Genomic DNA, 25,755 nt, shown 5'->3' with positions numbered 1-25,755 from the left:
CTTTCCCTCTCTCTACTCCTCCCCCACTCATTACCTCTCTCTCTCTCTCTCTCTCTCTCTCTCTCTCTCTGTCTTTCTCATAATGGACAAATAGGGGTGCCTTGGTGGCGCAGTTGGTTAAGCATTCAACTCTTCACTTCAGCTCAAGTCATGATCTCACAAGTTCGTGAGTCAGAACCCCACGTCGGGCTCTGTGTTGACAGCGCAGAGCCTGCTTGGGATTTCTCTCTCCCTCTCTCTCTGCCCCTCCTCAGCTTGCTCTCTCTCCCCATCTCTCTCTCAAAAAATAAACAAACATAAAAATAATTATTTATTATGTTTAATAAATAAACATAGGAAGGAAAAAAAAGAAACGATGCTTGTATACATGTAAAAAAAACCCCCACAAAAAACAAAAAACAAAATACCTGGGAGCTGTTAATTGCAATTTGATAGCCAGCTGTTACTGTCACCCCTGAAGTGCCCTTCAAGCTTTTTTCTTGTAACAGCAAAACCGCCATACCCATTTCCCATTTGGACAACAGCTCCTCCCTGCTTCTACTCATTTCCTGTGACCGGTGGGGCTACCAGCCACAAAGATAGGTAAGAAACGGAAGCGTGTTCTAGAATTCACATACGTTGTGGAGAGGAGGAGAGGTTTTTACTTTCCACTTAAGCATTTTTGTGAAGTTACATCATCTAAAAAGCCGAATATTCCTGCAAGTTTATAATGGAAAATAGCAGCGCCCTACCGCATTTCTCCCTGTCTATGGCTCTACAGAGGCAGCCACTTTTAATAGTTTAGGTGTTTAACAAGAACATAAAGCATTTACTATGTACCAGGTACTGCTCTGAACACATTACAGATATTAACTCTCTTAACCTCCCGATCACCCCCTGGAGCTGTATAAACCTGCTGCCGGCATTCTGGCAGCCGAGTGGAAGCGGGCTGAGGCCTCGCTGTTGAGTCTGCAGGCAACAACCTAATCCTCTGCTTTTTCAGTTTCCTGCCGCCACCCAAGTTCAACGTCGCCCAAGAATATTCCTCCAGTCTTCTGCTGAGGAGGGGAGGTGTCTGCACAAAGTTGAGGAAGGAATCCAGGAGTCTACCGAAGCTTGCAGAGCCTTTCAACCTGTTTTAAGCTCTAAATTCAGCTCTATCTTTACAGCTTAATCTAGCACCTCCAGTCTTTCTACTGTTCTGGAAGCAGAAGTAGCTTTTTATTTCCCTAAATAAAATATTAACAGCTTTATTGAGGTATAGTGCTTTCCTTCTTGACTTCTCCCCTGCAGGCACTTAAGTTTTCTGAGTTGCTAAATCAGCTATTATTTTCCAGTTTCCAAATGGTGTTATTCTCTTTTATCTGCTATCTCTCCTCTCCTGCTCTGTTGGCCCCTGTGGTTTCCAGAAGGAGCACATAAACACATGCGTTCAATATACTATCTTTAATCAAAAGTCCATACTTAAATTTTGCGCTTCCTTGTGGTTTAAATGCTTTTACAATGAGCATGCGTTAACTTATGTTAGAAGTGTTTTTAACATATGAGAAAGAACGATCATATAAACCACTTCTACTGTGCCAAGTACAGCGATCCAAATACAGAAAGGTGTAAAGGGTGGTGATTTTCTGAAAGGGCAGAAAAAAGGAAATCTTGCTCATTCCATTCTATTTACACTGGCCTTCTTGCTAAGCCGTCCATACTTAGCTGGAACACTCTTCCCTGCAGTATCTCCCTGGCTCCCTCCTTCCCCGCTTCCAGATCTTGGCTCAAAAGTCATTTTCTCAGTGAGGCTCTCCACAACCACTCTACTTACCACATGGCCTCTACATCCCCTTTCTTTGATTTTTCTCCCTGGAATTATCACCATCTAACACTCTGTGTGCTTCTGCTTGCTTGTTGTCTCTCTCCCCCAAGTGCATGTGATCCCATGAGGATAGATATGTGTGTTGTTCACTGCTGTGTCCCTCGTACCTAGAAGTGTAGGTGGCACATAGTAGGCCTTCAGTAAATATTTGTGGAATGAAGGAATTTGGGAGTTGGTGCAGGGCACTGTATCTGTACAAAGACCACTGAATGCCTCAGTTCTCTATCTTCTTGTACATCATCTGCCAACACATTTTATTGAATTTTTAATCTTTTAGCCATAAATACTTTAATACACATTTCTAACAAGGAGGTGTTTTGTTTTGTTTTGTTTTGTTAACATAACCACCACATCAGGGGTGCCTGGTTGGCTTAGTCGGTAGAGCATGCGACTCTTGATCTCAGGGTGGTTAAGTTAGAGCCTCAAGTTGGGTGTAGAGATTCTTAAAAAATAAAATCTTAAACACACACACACACACACACACGCACACACACACACACAACTACCATACCATGATTATACTCAATAAAAATTCCTTAATACCTTCTATTACTTGGCCCATGACTTGCAAAAATGTCCTCATAGCAACTGGTATGTTTGAATGAGAATCCACACACTGCATTTGGTTGAGGTGTCTCTTAAGCCCCTTCTAAGCTAGGGAAGCCCTGCATCTTTTCTATGCCATTTATTTGGTGAAGAAACTGGATCATTTGTAGTGTACAATGTCTCACACATTCTGGAACTGGCTGATTTTGCTTCCTTATGGCACTAACTTGCTCCTGTACCCCGAGTTTCCTTGGTTAGATTCAGGTTCACATTTTATGGACTTTGGTTTTTTAGTTTTTGTTTGCTTGATTGTGGGGTTTTGTTTGTTTGCTTTTTGGGGGAAGAACCCTTCTCAGGTGGTGCCACATACTTCCTATTTCATTACATTAGGAGAACACATCATGTCTGCTTACCTACTTCTGGTGATGTTAAGATGAATCACTCCATTGCTGAAATATTTAGGGGAACATAAACCACTACCTACATTAACCCTGAAATCCACCAAAAATTAGAAGGAGGATAGAGAGGTGGAAATGTAGGTAAATATGTGCTAAAGCAAATATAATAAAATGCTAGGTGATGGGTTTACAGGTATTCATTATAAAATTCTTTCAGATTTGAAGGTTTTCACAATAAAATGCTGGGGAAAAAACCATCAGTTGTTTTGGATGTATTTGACCTAATTACATTCATTATACCATACCCCTAATAGTTTCAGCAGACATTGATTAACACCTAGATCCATTATTTCATTAGAGGATTGCAAAATATAAATTTGTAGGTCTCTTTTGGAATATTTTAGCTGTGATTCTTACAGAAAGAAAATTTTTCGTTCATCGACTATTTGGTTACATTGAAATACAGTGCTGACAGAAAAGGCAAGATACATGCTTTGCGATCTTTCCTTTTATTTATCAATTTACAGAATAATGAGTTGATGTCCTAGCGACTTCCAAAGATACTCAAAAGGGATTTTCGGTGGGGGGGGGGGGGGGGGTGACTCAGGTTTTTATAACTTTGATGTGTTTCAATCCATTGCAGGCATTATTCTTTGTAATGATCAAAATGCCCTAACCATGGCCAGTAGGAGATCTTTCACGTTGGCTCCTGAGTGCTACTCACATGACTTCATTAATCTCAGATATCTTCCTTTTATTCAGGTACAACAAGATGCCCTGAGGCTTACAGTGTACAATACCTGCCCTAGACCTTGAATGAACCTTTAATCCAATGAGCTTTCTGTTCTTTCCGCAGGACATGATATTTAGAAACCATAATCTGGCACTAAGGATGTTTATTGCTGCTTGGTTGTCTACTTCTTGACATGGACAGTGGAATGAGCAAGGAAATATCTATTTTTTAAAAAGAAAAACCTGTGTGCTCGCTTCGGCAGCACATATACTAAAAAAGAAAAACCTGTGAGTTCATACTAATACTTCCAACTGAAATTCAATATTATAGTGATCTTTCCTTTGATTTTATATTCATAACTTTTTTTCTCATAGTGAAAATCTTGGTTTCTAATGATATTAACAAAATTACTTATAACAAGTATTATTTATAACTTATCCATATGTGTGTATATTTCAAAATAAATACTAAAATTACCACTAGCAGTAAAACTACTAAGTGTAATTTTTTTGTGTGTGGTTCTTTTCGTCTTGATACATTTTAACCTTAGCTGAAGGATAATTTAATGGGACAAATCACTTTTGTATCAGCCTAAAACCACTGTTCCTTAATTAGAAGCAAAGGGAGCTAAGTGCAAAAGCTCAAGTAATAGAGTATTCAGGCCATTTTCCCTTCCAACTAGCATCTTGAGACAAAAACGTAGGATCTGGGTGAAAAAGTCTTTAGGGAGCTGATACAAACACAGGAGAAACAAATCACCCTAATGGGTAACACAGGATCAGTGAACTGAAGGAAGAGGAAGCCAAGAAAGAAATCATGAACATAATTCTCATTAAACAGGCATGATAAGTTGGAGCTGACAGACAGCTGCAAATTTTCTCAGCAGGAGCTATAGTGAAATGCTGCTTAGCAACACCCGAAGGCGGATGACAATGAGGACGGTACAAAGAGCTGAAGAATCAGATTTAAGCGTGACAATCATACCATCTTACAACTGACTATTCACCAGCAGAGGAACAACTAATTCTGTAATAATGGTAAAATATGGTGACTGCACTGCCTACACTTTATTACTTTTATTTCTTTAAAAAAAAATTTTTTTTTTCTGTTTAAGTAGGCTCCATGCCCAGTGTGGGGCCTGAACTCATCACCTTGAGATCAAGAGTCACATCCTCTACTGACTGGGTCAGCCAGGCACTCAATTTATTTCCTATTTTTAAAATAGCTGGTAAACATAATCTCTGAACCAATAAAATTCAGGCACTGATTCACATAGTTACACTACCCTTGAAACATTTAAAAAAACATCTTAAAACTTCATAGGCTGTTGTGGAGATAGGCTGTTAGGTAGACCTATAAAATTTAAAGTGATCTTATTATCATTAGCAATTGTTTTTTTCAAATTTAAGTTTTATAGGCGTGCCTAGGTGGCTCAGTCGGTTAAACATCTCACTTTGGCTCAGCTCATGAATTCGTGGTTCATGGGCTCGAGCCCCACATTGGGCTCTGTGCTGACAGCTCAGAGCCTGGAGCCTGGTTCAGATTCTGTGTCTCCCTTTCTCTCTCTGCACCTCCCCCGTTCTCTCTCTCTCTCAAAATAAACATTAAAATTTTTTTTATTTTAAGTTTTGGAATCATGCTCAATATTTGATACATATTAGAATCATCTATGAAGCATAAAAAAATACAGATGCCCAGGCATTAATGCAGACATGCTGAATCACAATCTCTACAAGTGGGCCAGGCATTCGGATTTTGAAAAAGACTCAGAGAATCGTATTCGCCCCCAAACTTGAAAACCCCAAACTTGATACAACACATAAAGGTTTACAACAATTCTCAGAGCTTTCTGTACATGAGAATCACCTCAGGAGCTTGTTGGACATGCCAGCTCCCAGAATCTCTCAAAGTGTTGATCCTGTCAGTCTGCTGTGGGCTCGGTAATCTGCATGTTTAAGCAGCATTCCAGGTAACACTGAGGCAAGTGTTATCAAACCATACTCTGGGCAACATTTTTTTTTAAACATTTTTGGGAAAGCATGTAAAGAAACCAAAAGAAACAAATACTACCAGCCTGGGATATGGAATGTGGCAGCCACTGACCTGAGTGATATTTGTGAATATCTGCTCAGACATCCTCTCGCACAGAACGGCCAACAGCTGTAGAACCAGCAGCTTCTGGCCCTGGCCTTCCACAAGAGTTTGGTGCTGTTCTAACTCCAAGACGCTTTTGCTGGAGAAGGGTTTTGTTTTTAACTCTGTCTCATTTTCCATGGCCACATGAGTCAATTCCTATAGCGTGGAAGAGAAGAGTCAAGAAAAAGTCTGTAGAAACAAGGACTTCACAAACAGTGGGAAAACTGTTTCAAGTGTATGTTTAAAGATCTAGTCTATGTTCATTGCAGCATTATTTATAATAGTGAAAATCTGGAAACAAATAAATGTCTAGGAATAAAAGAATGGATAAATAAACTGTATCTACTATACTGTAGCAGTTGAAATAAATAAACCAGGTATATATGAAAATCAAGAGAGAGGCCTCAAAAACAGTGTTGAATGAAAAATGGAAGTTGTACAATAGTATGTGTATTATGATATCATGTATATAAAGATTTAAAACTTCATAATAAGGGGTGCCTGGGTGGCTCAGGTCATGATCTCATGGTTTATGACTTTGAGTCCCATATTGGGCTTGCTGCTGTCAGAGCGGAGTCCACTTCGGATCTTCTGTTTCCCTCTCTCTGTCCCTCCCTCACTCACGCTCTCTCTCTCAAAGATAAATAAAACATTAAAAAAAAAATTTAAGGGGCACCTGGGTGGCTCAGTCGGTTGCGTGTCCGACTGCGGATCAGGTCATGATCTCACGGTTCGTGACTTCAGGCCGTGCATTGGGCTCTGTGCTGACAGCTCGGAGCCTGGAGCCTGCTTTGGATTCTGTGTCTTCCTCTCTCTCTTTCCCCCACCCCCACTAGTGCTCTCTCTCTCTCTCTCTCAAAAATGAATAAACATTTTGTAAAAAAAAAAAAAAAAAAAGACCCCTTTGTTTAAAAGAAAAAATTTTAAACTTCATAATAAAAAAACATACATATACAAAGAGAACTAGTTTGACAGACTTACTTTATCAGTATTTTTTATGACGTCTACCACTAGCCCTATTGAACCGAGACCTCAAGCCAAATAACATTTCCAAACCCTTTCTAGGGATTATTAAATGCTTTTAGTACCTTCTCCCCTAAGATATTTAGAACTAAATCTCTACTAATAGACAATTCACTGCTGTGGGTTTTACAGGCTCTTCCCCTATACTTTACATCGTCAATTTCCTTGGGAAGGGGAAACCTTAAGTTCCTTAACAATTAATGCTTTACCAAAGTAACTGACAGTTTAGAGCAATGGGTTCCTAACTGCCTGGGAAATTCTGCTCCCCAGGGGGCATTTAGCAATGTGTGAGGACATTTTTGGATGTCGTAATTGGGGAGTGATACATCTAGTGGATAGAGGTCAGGGATGCTACCAAACATCCTGCAAGGAAGCACAGGAAGTCCCCCGCCTCCCAAAAAAAAATTATCCAGTCCCAAATGCCAATAGTATCAAGGTGTAGAAACCCTGGTTTATAGCAAAGCTCTTTGATTTTTGTTTTTAAACAATTTTTTTTAATTCTCCGATTAAGAACACATCTTCTTGGAATGTTATTTACAATGAGTGGCTAAGGAACACCTGGGTGGCTTAGTCGGTTGAACGTCCAGCTCTTGATTTTGGATCAGGTCATGATCTCATGGTCGTGGGATTGAGCCCTGTGTCAGGCTCAGTGCAGAGAGTAGAGCCTCCTTGGGATTCTCTCTCCCTCCCTCTCTCTCAAAATAAATAAACTTAACACACACACACACACACACACACACACACACACACACACACACACAAAGAGTGGCTAGGTAAGGGGAAAGAATGTGAATATAGGAGTTGAGAAAAGCACCAAAAAAGTGGCCCCTACTTCAAGTTCTAGGAGTGTGTTAGTCCTGATTCTCTCCTTGCATTCCCCCATAACCACACCAACCTTAAACTCCAGAGACATTCTCTTAGAATAGACACTTTACTTAGGGAAAATAATGGAGAAGGCAACACGGGAGGACAGAGAATCAGAGATCACTCTGTTTACAGTCTCAAACAGTGCAAGTAAGGAGTACAATATGGGGTATAAGTTGCTGTCAGAGATTAGAGCAAGAGGAAGCACAACCATCAGCACTACAAACAGACATGAAGAAGGTTTCAGGTGGTTACAAAACGAAACGAGAAAGGCAGGACTGCTAAATCTCCTTCCCAAATATCTGACAAAACAACAGTCAGAAAGGATAAGGGATTACTCCATAACTGTAAAACCTGCTATTAACTTCAAAAGAGTTCTTACTGTCAACACAGAGCAAAGATTAACCCTTTCATAGATCAATAGCTATGCTTTGGTCATCTCTAAAAGCTCAGGGCAGATTACCTCAGAAAATAGTTAGATCATATGTGTACTGCTGAAGGTAAGTTTTTTTCTCTTTTTACCAACCCAAAGGCTACTAAACAATAAACTGCTCTTACATCCTCTTATTATTTCTGTTAGATTAGGACCTGAATTTAAGGGGTAAAATTACAATGACCCTGAAAATCTGAAGGGGATCCTGGTATTGCCCTGAAATCAAGCTGACCATGTCCTTACCATGCGTAGTTCTTACCTGCAAGCAGAAGATGAAGAAGTCACCTGCCAAACCACACTCCTGGCAGTGGGATAACAAGTCCCCAAGGTGCTCAACCCGGCACTGCTCTGAGGACACCTTCTGGTACAAGGCTTCATCCTCATCTTCGTCGCTGCAACATGGGGAAAGATTGATCTTGGCAGTGTCACCCAGAGATATTTTTTTTTGGAAACTCAACAAAAATCTTCTGAAGTAACATGGTATCGGGGCGCCCGGGTGGCTCACTTAGTTAAGCCTCCAGCTTTGGCTCAGGTCATGACCTCATGGTTCATGGGTTTGAGCCCCACGTGGGGCTATGTGCTGACAGCTCAGGGCCCAAGCCCACTTTGGATTCTGTGTCTTCCTCTCGCTCTGCTCCTCCCCCACTAGTGCTCTGTCTCTCTTTCTGTCTCTCTCTCAAAAATAAATAAACATTAAAAAAAAATTTTAAATTTAAAGTAACATGTTATCTTCGTATGGTAAATCACTAGAAAGATATCAAAACTTTGTTAAATTATTTTCCTCTTTCCTCATGCTGAAAAGGTATTTATTCTCAGAAGGGAGGATGCCGTGTCCTACATAACATATGCTAAGTGGGGAAAAGATTCATGAAGGAAGTGGCTTTTAGGATAGATGTTCAGGGGGCGCCTGGGTGGTAAGTCAGTTAAGCGTCCAATTTAGGCTCAGGTCATGATCTCGTGGTTTGTGAGTTCGAGCCCCACATCAGACTCTGTGCTGACAGCTCAGAGCCTAGAGCCTGCTTCAGAATCTGTGTCTCCCTCTGCCCCTCCCCCACTCACACACACACACACACTCTCTTTCTCTCTCAAAAATAAACATTAAAAAAATGTTTTTAAAAGATGGATGTTGAGGAATTCTATTATTTCAATAAACTGAAAGAGCAAGAAGGAATAAAGTATAGGTTGTATGCAGATATTCTGGTTCTGGAGGAAGAACAGAAAGAAAGAAGTCTGCAAAGCAAGGTCAGATCACAGAGGGCCCTGGATGCCATTCAAAGAAACTCAGACATTTTTTTGATGAGCCACTGAAGGTTTATGGGCAGTAAGGAAAAGACACTATCCTTACAGAGGGAGATCCAGTCAGTCTCAACTAATAAGAACCAATGAGTTGAAATATGAACAGGCATAAAGGCTCAGAAAACTGAGTAGGCCAAATTTCCAAGTAATAAAATATGGCTAAGTTATTAAAAGCAGTGTTACGCTTTCTGCAAAAAGTGTCAAGAAATTTCTCATGAGGTACTAAGGCTTTTAGTTTTAATTCATATGGTAAGTGAAAAAGCCAAGACACAATATTATCGTACTATATCATGGAAACAAACAAAGAGGCACAAGATGTACTAGAAGACAAAACACTAAAAAAATGTGAACAGTGAACAGGATAGTGGTTACTTTGTTTTCCTCTTTATGCTTTTTTGTATTACACAAAGAAGGTATGTTACTCTTACGATTAAAGAAGGAATAACATTTTTTTTCAGACCAAACTGAGAAAAGAATGATAGATGTTGCTTCTTCTCATTGAAAACTACAATTATTAAAGTTTATTTGGCCCCATCCCATTGGGCAGTAAGTCCCAATTTGGCAGTTCACTAATAACATGGCCTTTATATTCCTCTAGTAGAATAACCTATAAACTAAGCTTAAGATTACTTCCTACATTATCCCAGAATCTTCCAGCATCCTTCAGATCAGTCATGTTATCTCCACCACATTTTACGTTAGAAAAAAAAGCTGAAATGGATAAATGTCACTTCTAAGCTTCTGTGAACCATCCTGTCAAAATGAAGTACTATGTTCAAATACTTTTTTAAAAAAGAGATGACAACAATTAACTTAAGAAGCTCTATTCTTAAAATTTCAATGGTAAACAGTCCATTCTGAATACTGTAGCTATATTTAGTTCCAGAAAAATAAAAATAAAAATAAAAAAGATCATGAAATCTAAGCTGCTCTTTTAGTGTTTCTTTAAACAAAGCTTTTAAACTGGGGCTTCTGAGCAGAATGATAGGGAAAAGGTAAGTGGTGATACTGACCTGCCCTGAAGGGACTAGCACCACAAGCAAGATCTTTAGAACAAAAGATAAAATCACACACACACACACACACACACACACACACCTCTGATACAGTGAATGCTAACTTTTTGGAGATATGGAGTGTCTTTAAGTATCAAATGAGAGCTATGGACCCTATTTTCAGAAAAAAATTCAGGTTCGCACATAAAATATTTCTTGCGTATAATTTCAGAGGGACTATGGACCGCTACAAGTCCATGGAGAAACCCCAAGTTAAGGATCCATTGCTTCTGGAAGTAAAGACTCATTCACTACTGCCTATTCAACTTTTGCCTACCATGAAAAGAAAAACTGTTAATTTTGACATATGTGCACTAAGATATACACTAGAGACTTGTTAAGATAGCAATTAACTTTAACTACTGATAAGTCAAATACTATAAAATTCTCTACATAGTCACTAAATTGGTCCCAGATTAAACTCTTCCAAAGTGTTTTTAAAATAAACATGTTGAGAAATTTTAAACTCAGTTCAGGGGCAAAGTTACAACTCTAAAACCTACTAGAGCTCAACAGCTCTTGGGAAATAAGTAGCTTGTGTTTGTACTGATGATTCTGTTTGCAGTCAATGTATGTTTTTCATTTTCCTCAAGTCCATCATACTGAAAGAGCGTTTTATAACTTCACTAAGTTAACCCTGAATAAAAAATTAAATTTGCACTATAACAAACAGCCACACTTTGAATGCATGTAAAATCTGAGTAGCTGCCAGCAGTTAAGAACTATATGGATTCTGGTCAATAGGAACTTATATTAAGAGGTAATAATACCTACACGTATCACCTAGAAAGTGGAAATAAATTTAAAATATACTTGTGTGCCATTCCACTAACACTTATTAAGCACTTTCTAAATGATCTCTAGAAGAAAGAAACCCCCATCCTATAATTAACATAAAATATAGTTATCAGACAATTTCCTTTAAGAGCAAGTCTGACTCTGAACATACATATACCATTTAGAGAGTCAGAAAGAGAACTGGATCGTTACGGCGCGGAGAGTAAATGTGTGTCTGCCCTTTACTCTGATTCACTGGCAAAGCCTTTGTGAAGTAAGTGGGCTTATGAGGCAGAGCTGTGAGGCTCCAGCAAATTGCACCTACTATTAGCTGGCATCCGGGGGAAAAAAACCTGCAGGATTATTTAAGGCACTCACATTTCATTTAGCGATTATAAATACCAGCACCTCAGCTGCCTCAAGTCCTCGTTCCCGTTCTACCAGCGCCCCTTAGTGGACAAGTCAGGGAAGGGCCTTTTGGGTGCAATTCCATCAGAAGAGAGAGGGTAAAAGGATGGGTGGACTCACCAAACGGTCTCTTTGACGGTAATCATGATGCCACCTTGAGTGGCCGCTCTAAACTGACACAGAGAAGGAAGAGAGGACACAGATTTGTCCAATCCTGCAAATCCTTTCAGGCTGGCAATTGCCTTCTTCCTCTCTAGCTTCCCCAGAATCCATAATAAGATCTCTTGGCAAAGTGACCTGGCAGAAAAAGCAGTTATAAATGAGCTTGTCATCTTACTCTACACATCTAACAAGATAACATAAAAAAAGAAAGGAAGACTGTCAGGTTCCACTGCATTCTAAATGCTGGCACAACCACCTAGTGCTACTGAAGTGCAGGACTGGAAAGTTATGTTTCCCGTGAATTTGGGAATATATCTAATATCCTGAAATTCAACGAGTGACTGGCTAATCTGGGCCCCAGAAGCAACACTGGTAAGACACAGGAGCTCCACATAATTTAAAAAAAAAAAAATCCAAGCGTACCATCGCCTTTGGGTCAGGCCCTGTGAACAGAAGTTTACACTGACAAAAACCGTCTATGAGTGGATCAAGAGCAGGTGACCAACAAACTCTTGCTGATGCCTCAGCCCCTTCCATCTGTGCCAATCAGCTAGGATAAGGAGGGAATAAACGTTCACTTATTCCTTCTCGGGCTCTGATGAGGACATGACAGTGCTGTGAGGATTTGGGTTTCAAAACTAAGACAAAGGTTATTTTATGGACAGTTATTTGAAGCCAAATGCACACACTCACAGTCTCCATCCTCCACTGTGTTTTCTCTTGTAGCTGTTGGACTACAGTGATGTGCTGACCAAAAGTTAGAGTCTAAGGCAGTATGTGAACTTTGAAAAATATGTAAGAATGAGTACTTTCCTTCACCACTTAACAACGATGATGACAACAATCATCTCTCAGCTATTTTCCAGGGACAGCGCTAGACACTTCCATGCACAGTCTTCATAAAATAACCCTATGAAGAAGGTAATGTTTGTAGGGGTTTTCCAAACACTAAAAGTCAGAATTCTCTAGGACTTTGAAAAGGATATAAACCCTTAAAAGGAGGAAAAAACAACATAAATATCTGTGAAAAAAGAGACCTGATACAAAATGAAGCCTACTTAAAACTCCAATACAAAAGATTATTTTCTGGGTGATTAAGAAATCCCTTCATTCCAAACAACACTGCGCAGCACTCATACTAAATCCAAGTCTAAATTACAGAGTGCCATGTTCAGATCCAGATTTCCCCAACTTGATTTCTCATTCCCCACAAGGTAGTTATGATCCCTTCTCTACTTCCTCCTTCCTAGACATGTAATTCCAGTATTTCTCATGGATCAAACACGGGCATGTTTACACATGTAAACAGGGGTTTCGTCTTTGATGTCTAGGACGGAGGCTGAAGAGAGCCATTCTAAAAATTACATCCAATCCCCAGCAATCTGAAAAGTGTTCTTTCCCTAGATGAGCAGAATAAGAGGATCCTCAAATGCTTTCCTGATTTTGAAACAAACAACAAAAAAAACAATTACAAAGTGGCACTAAGTTTTATATTCAAAATAAGAATAAGAATGACATACAAGAAAGATTTCACTATTTATAAACAAATAAGTTTCTCTAGATTGTTTACCTTATATGAGACACGCTTTGCTTGGTGAAACAGTATAGAGAAAAGAGCACACCCAAGACTGGAAGCAGGGAGTCCACTAAAACCGTCAAAGGTTCGTTCCCGACCACGTACACCTAGGGAAAAGAAAATGGTGAGAGGCACGGTGAGCACAAGGCCAGAGGAACAGGAATCAAACACTACACACCTACTAGCAGGGCTCAGAGTCTTATCTTAAGCAACGCTGTTGTCCTAAACTGAATAATTTTAGCTCTAAGACTAAGAAAACCATCTGAGATTGGCAGACAGGCTGAAGCACAGGGAGCCTGAACTGCAGCGGTGCCCTTTCATGGGCGGCCTGAAGAACTGTCAGGCAAAATGGGTAAATGAACCCATTTTCTGACCCCTTCCTTTCCTGCTTTTGACTACCTTTATGTCTCCCGCTAGTCTGCCTATTACTCATCTATGCAATAACCGTCTAATTACCAAAGGGCCTGCTCTTAGGAACTAACAAGCAATGCCAAACAGAAAAACTTAAAACTAGATTTGAAAATCAAAACCAAATCCAAAAACACGGCCTGCTCTAGAGTTGTCACTCTAATGTGTGTCTGGGTGGCTCAGTCGGTTGCGCATCCAACTTTTGACTGTGGCTCAGGTCATGATCTCAAGGTTGTGGGATTGAGCCCCACGTCAGGCTCCTTAATGAATGTGGAGTCTGCTTGAGATTTTCTCTTTCTCTCTCTCTCTCTCTCTCTCTCTCTCCTCCCCTCTCGACTCATGCACACATCCACTCTCTCTCTGTCTCTCTCAAAATTGAAAAAAAAAAAAAAGATCTGTCATTCTTAACATGTAACTGCCATATGGGTATGTCCTATTCTCTCCAGTTCAATGAATGTTAAAAGAAATTACAACGTACTCCTAGCTCTGCATTGACTTTATAGGGTTAAGTGTGTGTGTGTGAGGATGCTGATTTTTGTTAACAGTAATTGTGTCACACGTTTTAGTTGTCACTTCAAAAAGGATAGCGCAAATGCATTCAACAAACTTTATTTGAACACCCACTGGAATCAAAGCATGGTCTTAGGCACTGTAGTGAATATAAAAATGAGTAAGAGTTGTTCTCTCTCAATTGCTTGTGATCTAACAGGAAGAATAAAACAAGGAGACCAATGACAAAAATAATAATTCAAAACAGGTAAGTTAAAGAATTAAGAAGAGCAAAACACTATTTTTTTCCAACATTCTTTCTGTAAATCAGGGCCTCTGTAAGCTTCCATTTCCTCATCCTTAAAAATAAGACTGACCTTGGGAGACTGTTATAATTTTTTTTCCATAGGAGACTGTTATAATTTTAATAAGCTAACTGTTTAAAGAATCCAACACAGTAGCTGGAAGATAAAAATGCTGGCATAGTTCCGGGAACACATATTAAGAGTGTCGGTTCCTCAGCTTTCTCCTTTTATCATCATTATCTGTGTCCACACTATCAGGTTCCAATTAATTTATTAATTAAGTTGTGTTGAAGTGAAGGAGGAATCATTGTTGTTTTGTGGGATCCTACAGGTCATGGAGGCACAAGCTGGAAGACGCTCTGTGCTTTTCCAGAGAATCCTGTCCCTTTAAATCAACCCTAATTTTTCACACTGCTTAAGCCTCCCAGCATCTCTGTGGAGCTTGATAACCAAGGAGTCAGCTTCCTGTGCATGATCTAATCTCCATAAACCCAGCTCAGTGGGGTGCATGGTATGGCAGTGTTCACAGTAATATGCAGGCCTAATTATGATATCATCAATTACAAGTGGTAAAAGAGAGAGAGAGAGAGAGAGAGAGAGAGAGAGAGAGAGAGAGAGAGAGAGAGATTTCCCCAGATCACGTAAGGGCCTATTGTTTGGCTCTGTGGTCTGTGTTCCCAGAAGTAATCCCTGTGGAGCCATCCTTCCTTATCAGCATCTTTTACACAAAAAACAAAACCCAAATGGAGTTAACTCTCCTTTATTTACTGGCTTGACTGAGACAAAGCACCTAAAATTTTAACATGAATTCAATCGAGCCCATTTCTCAGGGGTATATGTTGTTATTGATAAATTCCTCCAAGTTTTAAGTTCTCTTGTCATACTTTTCTGAAGAAACAAGTACTGCTTTTGTATTTAGAAAAAAATCGATCAAAGAGTTTTCTCTGTGGTATCTCAAACAACTCAAATGGCCTCTTTTTGCCACTTATAGATTGTCATCTCCCTTCCAGTATTAAGAGGAAACTTCTCCTTATACTGAGCCCAAAGCTACCTTCCTCTAACTTCCTTGATAGTACTTTGTTGTTGTTGTTGTTGTTGTTGTTGTTGTTGTTGTTTTTTGAAAAGTTTTAGATGGGCCATTCAAACATTCTACCTTTTCCACAGGCCTGCTATGTATTTGACTGTTCAACTATTCATCCATTCATTCACTAATTCAAATATTTAGTAAGCATCTAACCACCATTAATGACTTTCCTCCTATAAATTCCAATAGCACTTTGAGCTTGTAACACAGAATGTATAGTTCTCTCTCACCTTTTCAACTAGCCTAGAAGGCAAAAGTGAAGCTCTCTGTTTCAGCACCTATCACAATAGATGATTAAGTTGTGTTACCTGAATTTCTGGTGAATAAGCAGTTGTTACAGAAGTATACAATTTAAAGGAACCACATTGTTACTGTTCTTATGAAGCAAACAATAACTACCATTTACTGCAATGTCTACTCAAGAATAAACCAGGTTATTCAGCTAAACATTTAACATACAATCAATCCTCACCAGAGTCCTGCAGGTTAAGCATTTTTATTCCCATTCTAAAAATGTGGAAAACTAGGGCCCAGAGAAGCAAAGTTAGTGGAGCCAAGGTATTCTGTTAGTAAATGGCAGAATCAAGGTGAACAAAGGTCTGCCTGACATAAAATCCATGCACAATCCAGAGACAGAGAGCAGTAAAGGTTGTAAGGGGGTGGGAGTAGGGGAAAATGGGGACTGACTGCTTCATGGGTACGGTGTTTCCATTTGGGGTGATGAAAAAGTTCTGGAACTAGACAACGATGATGACTGTGTGACGCTGTGAATGCACTTAATGCCAGCCAATCGTATACTTTAAGATGGTTAAAATGGTAAATGTTATATTATTTTCTAAAAGAACGAAACACGTACTCATGGCCTCCCCAAACTCACCTCCCCCTGTACCTGTTTGCATTGCTTCAGTCCCTAACCCACACCACCTTTATCCCAACCATCTCCCCTCAGAACCAGTAGGCCCCAGCCTGCCAGGCTATTAATAACTCCAGTCCTGCGAGAAGAGTTCCTGAGTGGCACCAGGAGCTCCTGCACCGCCTCCCCTTCCGCCCGCTGAGACTCTTCTCTATTATACAGCCGTCTTCTACCAAGTCTTCCAGGGGGCTCCAGGGCCACAGCACGGCCTTTCCAAGGACAGCGCCCTCCTTCCAGTCTGTTGCCTGGCACTCAACTCATATGCAGGTTAACGGTTTGGTCTGGACCTCACATCCAACCTTACCCTCTCAGTATACTCCCGAAGTAGAATCTGGTCATTTCCCACTTCATGTGGACTCCCCAGGTCACTGAGTTATATCTGAGTTTAGTGACCCATAAAGGGACACAGGAGGCTGCACCGATTCAGCGATGTCTTGCTGACAGCACAGACAATGAGCAACTGCTCCAGGGAAAAAAAAACAGAACAACAGTCCTCCCAACAAAGTCATACTATATATGGAAGCAACTGTTAGGGCGAGTTCCTTCCAGTGTCCTTCATACTAGGCCGGTGACAGTATGGACTGAGGAAGCAGTGAGGGCACAACAGTAGGCTGGTCCTGCCCCACGGAGGACAGGGCCCTACTACCCTGCATCTCTGCTCTAACATCAGGTGTTGTGGAATTTCCTTGGACTGTGCTCATACGTAGTCTCCTGCTATCTGGGGTTCTTGAACTCTTGGGAGTTCAAGTTCTGAAACACAATCCCACATTGCATGTATTATTTCTACCTGTGGAAATTCCCTTTCCTCAGCAGTATACCTACTGGGTATATTTCACATAGGGTTGTTTGTAATACTTCCACTGACCAGCTGCAAGACTTATCACAAATCAATTGACTTATCTGAGTCTCAGTTTCCCTACCTAGGGAATAAGGAGGTTGGCAAATCTATCACCCTCTGACTTGACTGCAAATTTGCTCACTCCCTTCAGTATCCTTCTGGTACTTTAGCCATTAAGAGGTTTAAAAAGAAAACCAACTAGCTGGAAAACATGAAACAATCCTGCACCACCCGAAAATTTTTCCAACACTCAAACTGACCAAGATGTAAAAATTTCTAATCCTCCCCACATGCTTTCCCTTCTATAAGTTCTGAAATTAGAAATTTAAAGCTGAAATCCTCATTAGGTGAAAGATGTTCTGGTTACTTGAGATGTCTGTATGACCAGAGACCACCAAACAAAATACCAAGAGGTGGGAAAGCTGAAGCAGGGAAAGGAGAGACAGACTCTCAAGGTATCTTCAATTCTCTGGTGTGAAAAGCCTCTCTGAGAGTAAGTGAAATGGTGCTTCGAAGAAAAGTTCAACTTCCATGTCTATCTTTGGCTCTTCCAGTAGGACAGGACTGAGGGGCAAAATGAGAGACCAGTATGAATCTATGAAAATCATAATGGCTCAGAATAGATCAGTGGAGGAAACGGGTACCAATGACCCACTGGCAGCTTGGGGATTTCCTCATTCCTTTATAGGGATTTCCACATTCCTTTCTGAATGCATCTTGGCTCTCTATCACAGATCCAGCCATGAGAAGAGGTGTGGTTAAGCCTTACAACCCTTCATCTAAGCTCAGAGATCACTCTTACCTAGTAACAAAGACATGTTTCTGGATACTGTTAACAATCCATCACATTCTACTTGTAACTCTTTGTTTGCCTGACTGGGGGCTCCTTGAAGGCAGCAATTGGCTCTTAATCATTTCTGTTATTTGTAAACCTAGCTGAGTAGCTGGCATTCTGTATGTACTTGGTAAAAAAATGTTTTTTCTGACTGATTAACTGAATCAAAGAAAGAATAAATAAAGCACATTGAATGCTTTTTATTTTCTCAAAAGCTCTATTTTTGTGGGGGAATTACAATGCCCCCTGTATTTTCTTTTTTGTTGTCTAAGCTGCAGCTAGAAGCTAATCAATCAATGTTAATTAACTGAAGAATCCTAGAACTTCAGCCATGGAAGGGAGAGCAGACTGAACAAAAGGAGGTTTGATGTTACTGTTGGGGCTTAGTCAGTACCTATCTTCAATATCTAAAGGACTGAATTTCTCTGGAAGGACTGACTAGAAATTTAAATTAAAAAGGAACAGAAAAACCCAGAGGAGTCAAAATGGTCAAAAGTGTCACGAGCAAACATGTGTTTCTGATTCAAAGCAAAACAAAAGTGAAAGCGGTCCTCACATGCTCCATTTCTCATCTACTAGACTTCCATTACATTGTTAGGCATATCCCTTAGAGATCACTGTAGAGCTGAAAGAACACCAGGTAGTCAGGAGTCAGAAATGGGTATGAATATTGTTCCTGACACCTATATGATTGCCCCAAATCACATATTAAGTGAGTGAACACGGATAAGACATTTAAACCTCCCTAGGATTCAGTTTCCTCATTTATAATGCAAGCGTTAAGCTTTTGGCATAAGTACCAGTTAAGATAATTCATTTAAAATACTTTGTAAAATACACAGCCCTGTGCAAATGTTACGTTTATTCCTAAATACTTGCCGATGCTGCTGTAAATGGAACTGTCTTCTTAATTTACGGCCGTATCTTTTATAGGGATGTATATGTGTGGAAATAGAAACATAAATCAAGCTGACTGAATCCTACCATTGAAATTCAGTACAGGCTGGGACTTGATTTTACCCCTGTTAAAGATTAAACTCGTCAAATGCTGCCTTCTAAAATATCACAGGGATCCTTTTGATAGTAATGTTCCAGAACTCCTAATGCACTTACTGAGTTTAATTAAGACTTGTGAGAAGCAAAGGACAAGCCAAGTTACCTAATATAGGATTTTGCACTAAGCATGCTTTCAGAGCGTACTGCATAAAATAATCTTTTTAAAAAGAGTTTCCTTAAACCAAAAGAGAACTGACAGTTTTCTGAGCACAAATCATTTGCTAAAGAATACAATGAACCTACCAAAAGTTACCTGGTTTTATCCCTGAAACTCAAGTGTTAAATTAAGTCACCTAATAGTCAACTCTAGAGCCAGACTAGGTCTGTTGGACTCTAAAGGCCAGGTGGTTTTCACCACACTGTCCCACAGAATCTGAATGTACTGTCTAACACTTGCATTTCCCACAGCTTTGAAGAATACCTCCTTTGGTCTTCTGCATGTTATTCAAGGTCATAGTTCAATTACAGTTGGAAATATCCGAAAGAACGACTGCCTTTAAGGAAGAGCCATAGGTGGGAGAAGACTAACTTTTTACTGCAAAGCCTTTTGCACTTTTAAAATGTGTACCATGTGCAAATATTAGCTTTTCTAAACACAGAGTGAGAGAAAGAGAGGAAATGAAAGGACTGCTTCCTGGACCAGATCTGGCACTCACTAGTATGATTCAGGACAAGTCACTTCGCAATCTTTTGTGTTTTTTGGGTTTTTTTAGTAATGTCGACACCCAACATGGGGCTTGAACTCACAACCCTGAGACCAGGAGTTGCATGCTCTACCGACTGAGCCAGCCAAGCACCCCAACTTCACAATCTTTTGGGGTTTGTTTCCTTTACTATAAAATAAGGGATTAACTTGGCAAACCCAAAGATTGTACCACACCAACAGTGAACCCTAATGTAAACTATGGACTTTGGTGATAGTGTCGTGCTAATGCCGGCTTATCAACTGTAACAAATGTCCCACTCTTAATGTAAAATGTTAACAGTAGGAGAGGCTGTGCACATGTGGGGGCAGGAGATATATGGGAACACTCTGTACTTTCTACTTGACTTTTCTGTGAATGAAAAACTGCTCTAAAAAACAGTCTTTTCAAAAACAAACAAACAAAAAAAGAAATTAAATACTTCTAAATTTCCTTCCAGCTCTAAGATTCTGTTATAACAATTTACTCTACAAAAACAATTAACTATTCAGAAAGAGGAGTCAATTGGCGAATCTGAGAGAGTAACTTTAATTAGAAATTTGTTAAGATTAAATGGGGAAAAAAGACTTGGATAATTAAAGTCAGGGATTCCCTGAATCTGGAAACAGAGAGATAAAATGGAAATGAGAATGAAGAATATAAACTAATTAGGTACTTCTAGACTTTCCTGCCCGAAAATTTCTTCTGCCTTAGGGAGTCTCAGCAAGTATGGTGAGGAATACTAAAAGGAAACATTCCCCATTCCCACCCCTGGCCCCACCTAGTATCAGATTCTGGCCGGTTCTCTTAAGAGCAAGAAAATGTCCAAATCGTGAGGAAGTATAATTCTCTCATCCTACCCTACCCAGAACCAATCTCTATGCAGCCCAGGCCTCTCTTTACCTTTCTAGGCTAAAGAAAAACATTTATCCCTCTCATACTAGGGAGGACAAAAAAATTAAGTATTCTAGGGTTAGGAGCCCCAACATTCAGAGTCAGAAGAAAACAGAATAGGGGTTGCCCGGGTGGCTCAGTCGGTTAAGCATCTGACTCTTAATTTTGGCTCAGGTCATGATCTCATGGTTTCTGGGATCGAGCCCCATGTCAGGCTCCACATTGACAGTGCAGAGCCTGCTTGGGATCCTCTCTCTCCTTCTCTCTCTGCCCCTACACGTCTCTCAAAACAAATAAATAAACATTAAAAAAAATATGGAGACAGAATAGGAAGCCATTGGACTAAAAGTTATTTGAGCTGCAGGGTGCCTGGGTGGCTCAGCTGGTTAAGCATCTGACTTCAGCTCAGGTCATGATCTCACGGTTTCTGGGTTCAAGCCCCGCATCGGGCTCTGTGCTGGCAGCTCAGGGCTGGGAGCCTGCTTTGGATTCTGTGTGTGCCTCTCTCTCTGCCCCTCCCCTGCTTGCGTTCTCTCTCTGTCTCTCAAAAATAAATAAACATTAAAAAAATAAACCATAAAAAAAGTTATTTGAGCTGCAAATCTCTTTTTTGGCTTAAATCATTTTACCAGATGTAAGGTACACACATAGAAACGATGAGAATTATTTACGCAGAAGTACAAGTGGCTATGCCAAATTTTCAGTTCAGTGAGCATCTCTATGTACACCTGTTTTGTTGAGACCTTTCCACCTGGCCCACCAGGGCCACACTGCTCCACTCCATGCTGTATGTAAAGGATGCAAGCAGGGGCGCCTGGGTGGCGCAGTCGGTTAAGCGTCTGACTTCAGCCAGGTCACGATCTCGCGGTCTGTGAGTTCGAGCCCTGCGTCAGGCTCTGGGCTGATGGCTCGGAGCCTGGAGCCTGTTTCCGATTCTGTGTCTCCCTCTCTCTCTGCCCCTCCCCCGTTCATGCTCTGTCTCTCTCTGTCCCAAAAATAAAAATAAATAAATAAATAAATAAATAAATAAATAAAACGTTGAAAAAAAAAAAAAAAAAGGATGCAAGCAAAGAATGGCCTTCTCTTATAATTGCCCCTGCCACATTTTCATTCAGCAAGCTGAGGGCTTATTTCTTTAAATACCAAAATGTATTTATATTTTACCTCTTTCAGAAGAAAGTATTTTTTAAATGGAGGAGATGCAATCCTTGCCTCCTTAAATGAAGTATACTAAACATAGCACTCCCAACATACTTTGTTTTTCAAACTATTATGCCCTTTTGAATTTTTTTTTTTTAACGTTTATTTATTTTTGAGACAGAGAGAGACAGAGCATGAATGGGGGAGGGTCACAGAGAGAAGGAGACACAGAATCTGAAACAGGCTCCAGGCTCTGAGCTGTCAGCACAGAGCCCGATGCGGGGCTCGAACCTACGGACCGTGAGATCGTGACCTGAGCCGAAGTCGGACGCTTAACCGACTGAGCCACCCAGGCGCCCCAAACTATTATGCCCTTTTGGAGTACTTTTTCTGTCTCCTTTCTTGATCCTCTCCGTTGGCACTCTCTTGTCAGCATGCCTTAGTCTAACTAACTTCTAATTTTTTACTTCTAATTCCACTATGGTCCTAATCAGAAAACCAATCTGATCTGGATTGTGTATAAAGTAAAGAGGAAATTGGCTCTGAGGAACTAAGGGGCTCTGCAGCTAGGTATCAAGATGGCAGCCAGATGGGCACCTATTATGATACAGGTGACACAGGACATTCAGTTGGAAACATCAACTGAAACACTAAGATAAAATAGACTTAAAACTCCAACAGAAGATACCAGACTAAAACGAGAGCAGGACTATAAAAACTTTCCATTCAGAAAGAGAGTAGAGAAGGAACAAATGTGCGGAGACCAAGAGGAGACTGCTGAGGAAGAATTTCTTTGGGGAGAGCCATTGGTAGGCAGAGCATGTGACCCTTGATCTCAGGGTGAGTTTCAGCACCATGTTGGGTATAGAGATTACTTAAAAATAAAATCTTTAAAAAAAATAAATAAAAATAAAAATGGGTGAAGAGCAAACCCATAATAAGATACTCCCACCAGCAAGGCTATAATAATGGAGGAAAAGGGGAGGGCAGGGAGAGGAGGAGGAGGAGGAGGAGGAGGAGAAGGAGGAGGAGGAGGAGGAGAAAGAGAAATGGTAGTGGTAGTGTTGGCCAGAGAGGATAAACTGGAATTCTCACACTCTGCTGATGGGAATGTAAATGGTGCTGCCACTTTGGAAAATAGTCTGACAGTACCCCTAAAAGTTGAACACAATGTCATCATAAAGTCCAACGATTTCACTCCTAGCTATATACCCAAGAGAAATGAAAACACATGTCCACACAAAAACTTGTACATGAATGTCTGTAGCAGCATTGTTCACAACAGCCAAAATGTGGAAACAACAAAAATTCCCATCAACTGACAAAATGCAATATATCCCTAGAATAGAACACCGTTAGGCAGAATGAAATACTGCTCTATGCAACATGGATGAATCCTAAAAACATCCTGCTGGTGAAAAGTCAGCTACAAAAGACCACATATTACATAAGTCCACTTATATGAAATATCCATAATAGGCAAGTCTACAGAGACAGCAAGTCCATTTTAGTGGTTGCCTAAGGTTTGGGGACAAAATTAGAAGAAGGGAGGGTGCCTGGGTGGCTCAATCAGCTAAATGTCTCACTCTTGACTTGGGCTCAGGTTGTGATCTCACAGTTCATGGGTTCAAGCCCCACATCAGGCTCTGCGCCATCAGCTTGGGATTCTCTCTCTCTCCCTCATTCTCTGCCTGTCCCCCACTCACACGTGCTCTCTCTCAAAATAAATAAATAAACTTTTTTTTTTTTTTTAATTGGGAGAAGGGAGGGGCACCTGCGTGGCTCAGTCAGTAAAGCATCCAACTTTGGCTCAGGTCATGATCTCGTGGTTTGTGGGTTCAAGCCCTGAGTCAGACTCTGCGCTGACAGCTCGGAGCCTGGAGCCTACCTCAGATTCTGTCTCCCTCTCTCTCTGCCCCTCCTCCACTCACGCTCTGTCTCTGTCTCTGTCTCTCAAAAATAAAGAAACATTAAAAATTTTTTTAAATAAATAAATAAAATAAAATTGGGAAAAGGGAGAGTGAATGGGGATGGGGATGGGTAATGGGTATGGGGTCCTTTTAGGGGGACAATAATTTTCTAAAGTCAGATTTGTGGTGATGGTTGCACAACCCTGTGACTACACTAAAAGCACTGAGTTGAACACTTTAAATGTGTGAATTGTGGCGTATGTGAATTATATCCCAGTGAATCTGTTAAAAAGAAAAGAAAAAGAGAGAGAAAACCAGAGCTGGACATGTTCCCAAATGCCTCTCTAAAATTAAACACCCTCTTGTACCCTCTTGCTACCCAGTGAGCTGCTGGATCATTCAACTATCCCAGATGTTTTCCTTGTTTCCTGCCTTTGAGCTGTGCTCTGTAATTTAGTATTAGCAGAAAGTTAATAAAGACAACACAGCCTTTGTTGCTAAACTTTACACAGTGTTTACCATTTCCCCCCAACATACACATTTCCTCTGTTTTCCCAGTGCAGCTGAGCTGCCAAAACCTTGTAGGGAGAATAATTACCCTTCCGCACCCCTTCCTGCTTTCATAACCGCCCCAATCTTTTGTGCATAATCAAGTGTTTACAGCCAACTAATGTTTTGCTTGCCTCTCCAGGAGGTTTTAAATTCACCAAACTGTTCACCAAATTAGGAGGGTTTTTTTCCCTCCCCCTTTTTTGGGGAGCAAGAATAGGAACAATGGCAGGATTCACTGTTTCTGGATCTCTCCATTTTTTAGACGCTAATTCACTCGCCAGAAAGAAGCTGATTTGCTTTCTTTTTCCTCTAAAAGCAATTTTTTTTTTTTTACTTCCCAGAAATACTATGAGGGGTTTGTACCAGAGTGTAGTCACAATTAAGTTCTACCCCTGACACCACTTTCAAGTCTTTCTGACATTCCACACCCACCATTTAACAGTTTTCATCATGATATTCCTCAGATGGTGTGTGACTGAAGACAACCTTTCTGAGAGTTAGCTGGGCTTTGTTCTCTAATTCAGAACATTTGCTTTCTACACTGCTCTATATAATTTCTTATTTTTCTACAATCAAAAATGTCCTTACCTATGAATATGTAGAACAGGATATAAAAACTTTCTTTTCATAAGTCTCTAAATGAGGCATTAAAAAAAAAAAACAGCATTATAGTCACTAAGTTAGGTTTTATCTATAAACAATCTGATGCTATATTTGTATGCCAGGTCCCTTTTTTTAATAGTGAAATTAAATGAAACAGCTTACTTTAGTAAAAAGTTGAGTGTTGAACAGAACGAGTTTTGAATTTTTAAGCGTGAATTTTATACCTACAAATCATGAATATCATACATTAAGTTTAAAACAAAAGAAAACAGGGACACCTGGCTGGCTCAGTTGGAAGACTGTGTGACTCTCATTCTTGGGGTCTTGAGTTTGAGCCTCATGTTGGGTGTAGAGATTACTTAAATCAATAACACTTTGCTGAGGCAAAAACAAAACAAGAACAACCACACCCCCCCCCCCCCCAATCATCTGCCTTCTTATCTGAAAGAATACGACTTAAGGTTTACTCTACACCGTCACATACTGCTAGTAGGAATGTAAACTGGTGCAGCCACTTTGGCAGTTCTTCAAATGGTTAAACACAGGGTTACCATAAGATCTAGCAATTCTACTCTTTTTTTTTTTTTTTTTTTTAATGTTTATTTATTTTTGAGAGAGACAGACACAGAATGCGAGTGGGTTAGGGGCAGAGAGAGAGGGAGACACAGAATCCGAAGCAGGCTCCAGGCTCCGAGCTGTCAGCACAGAGGCTGATGCGGGGCTCAAACTCACGGACCGCGAGATCATGACCTGAGCCGAAGTCGGCCGCTTAACTGACTGAACCACCCAGGC

General features: G+C 40.4%; 1 protein-coding gene across 3 annotated transcripts in view; it reads right to left on the bottom strand.

Annotated features, from left to right (window-relative positions):
* The window catches only part of TANGO6 (transport and golgi organization 6 homolog), a 191,800-nt gene that overhangs the window by 125,736 nt on the left and 40,309 nt on the right, over positions 1-25,755 (bottom strand). For all 3 annotated transcript variants that reach the window (XM_042918981.1, XM_042918982.1, XM_042918980.1), the window contains exons 8-11: positions 13,248-13,360; positions 11,636-11,812; positions 8,239-8,371; positions 5,627-5,815 (exon numbers count right to left, since the gene is read on the bottom strand). In XM_042918981.1, the coding sequence (XP_042774915.1) occupies positions 5,627-5,815; positions 8,239-8,371; positions 11,636-11,812; positions 13,248-13,360 (612 nt within the window). The remainder of the gene's footprint in view (positions 1-5,626; positions 5,816-8,238; positions 8,372-11,635; positions 11,813-13,247; positions 13,361-25,755) is intronic.

Source organism: Panthera leo, chromosome E2, assembly GCF_018350215.1.
Source record: "Panthera leo isolate Ple1 chromosome E2, P.leo_Ple1_pat1.1, whole genome shotgun sequence".
Classification (NCBI taxonomy): domain Eukaryota; kingdom Metazoa; phylum Chordata; class Mammalia; order Carnivora; family Felidae; genus Panthera; species Panthera leo.
The sequence above is the reverse complement of the archived record's forward strand: the minus strand, read 5'-3'. Positions and strand labels throughout refer to the sequence as shown.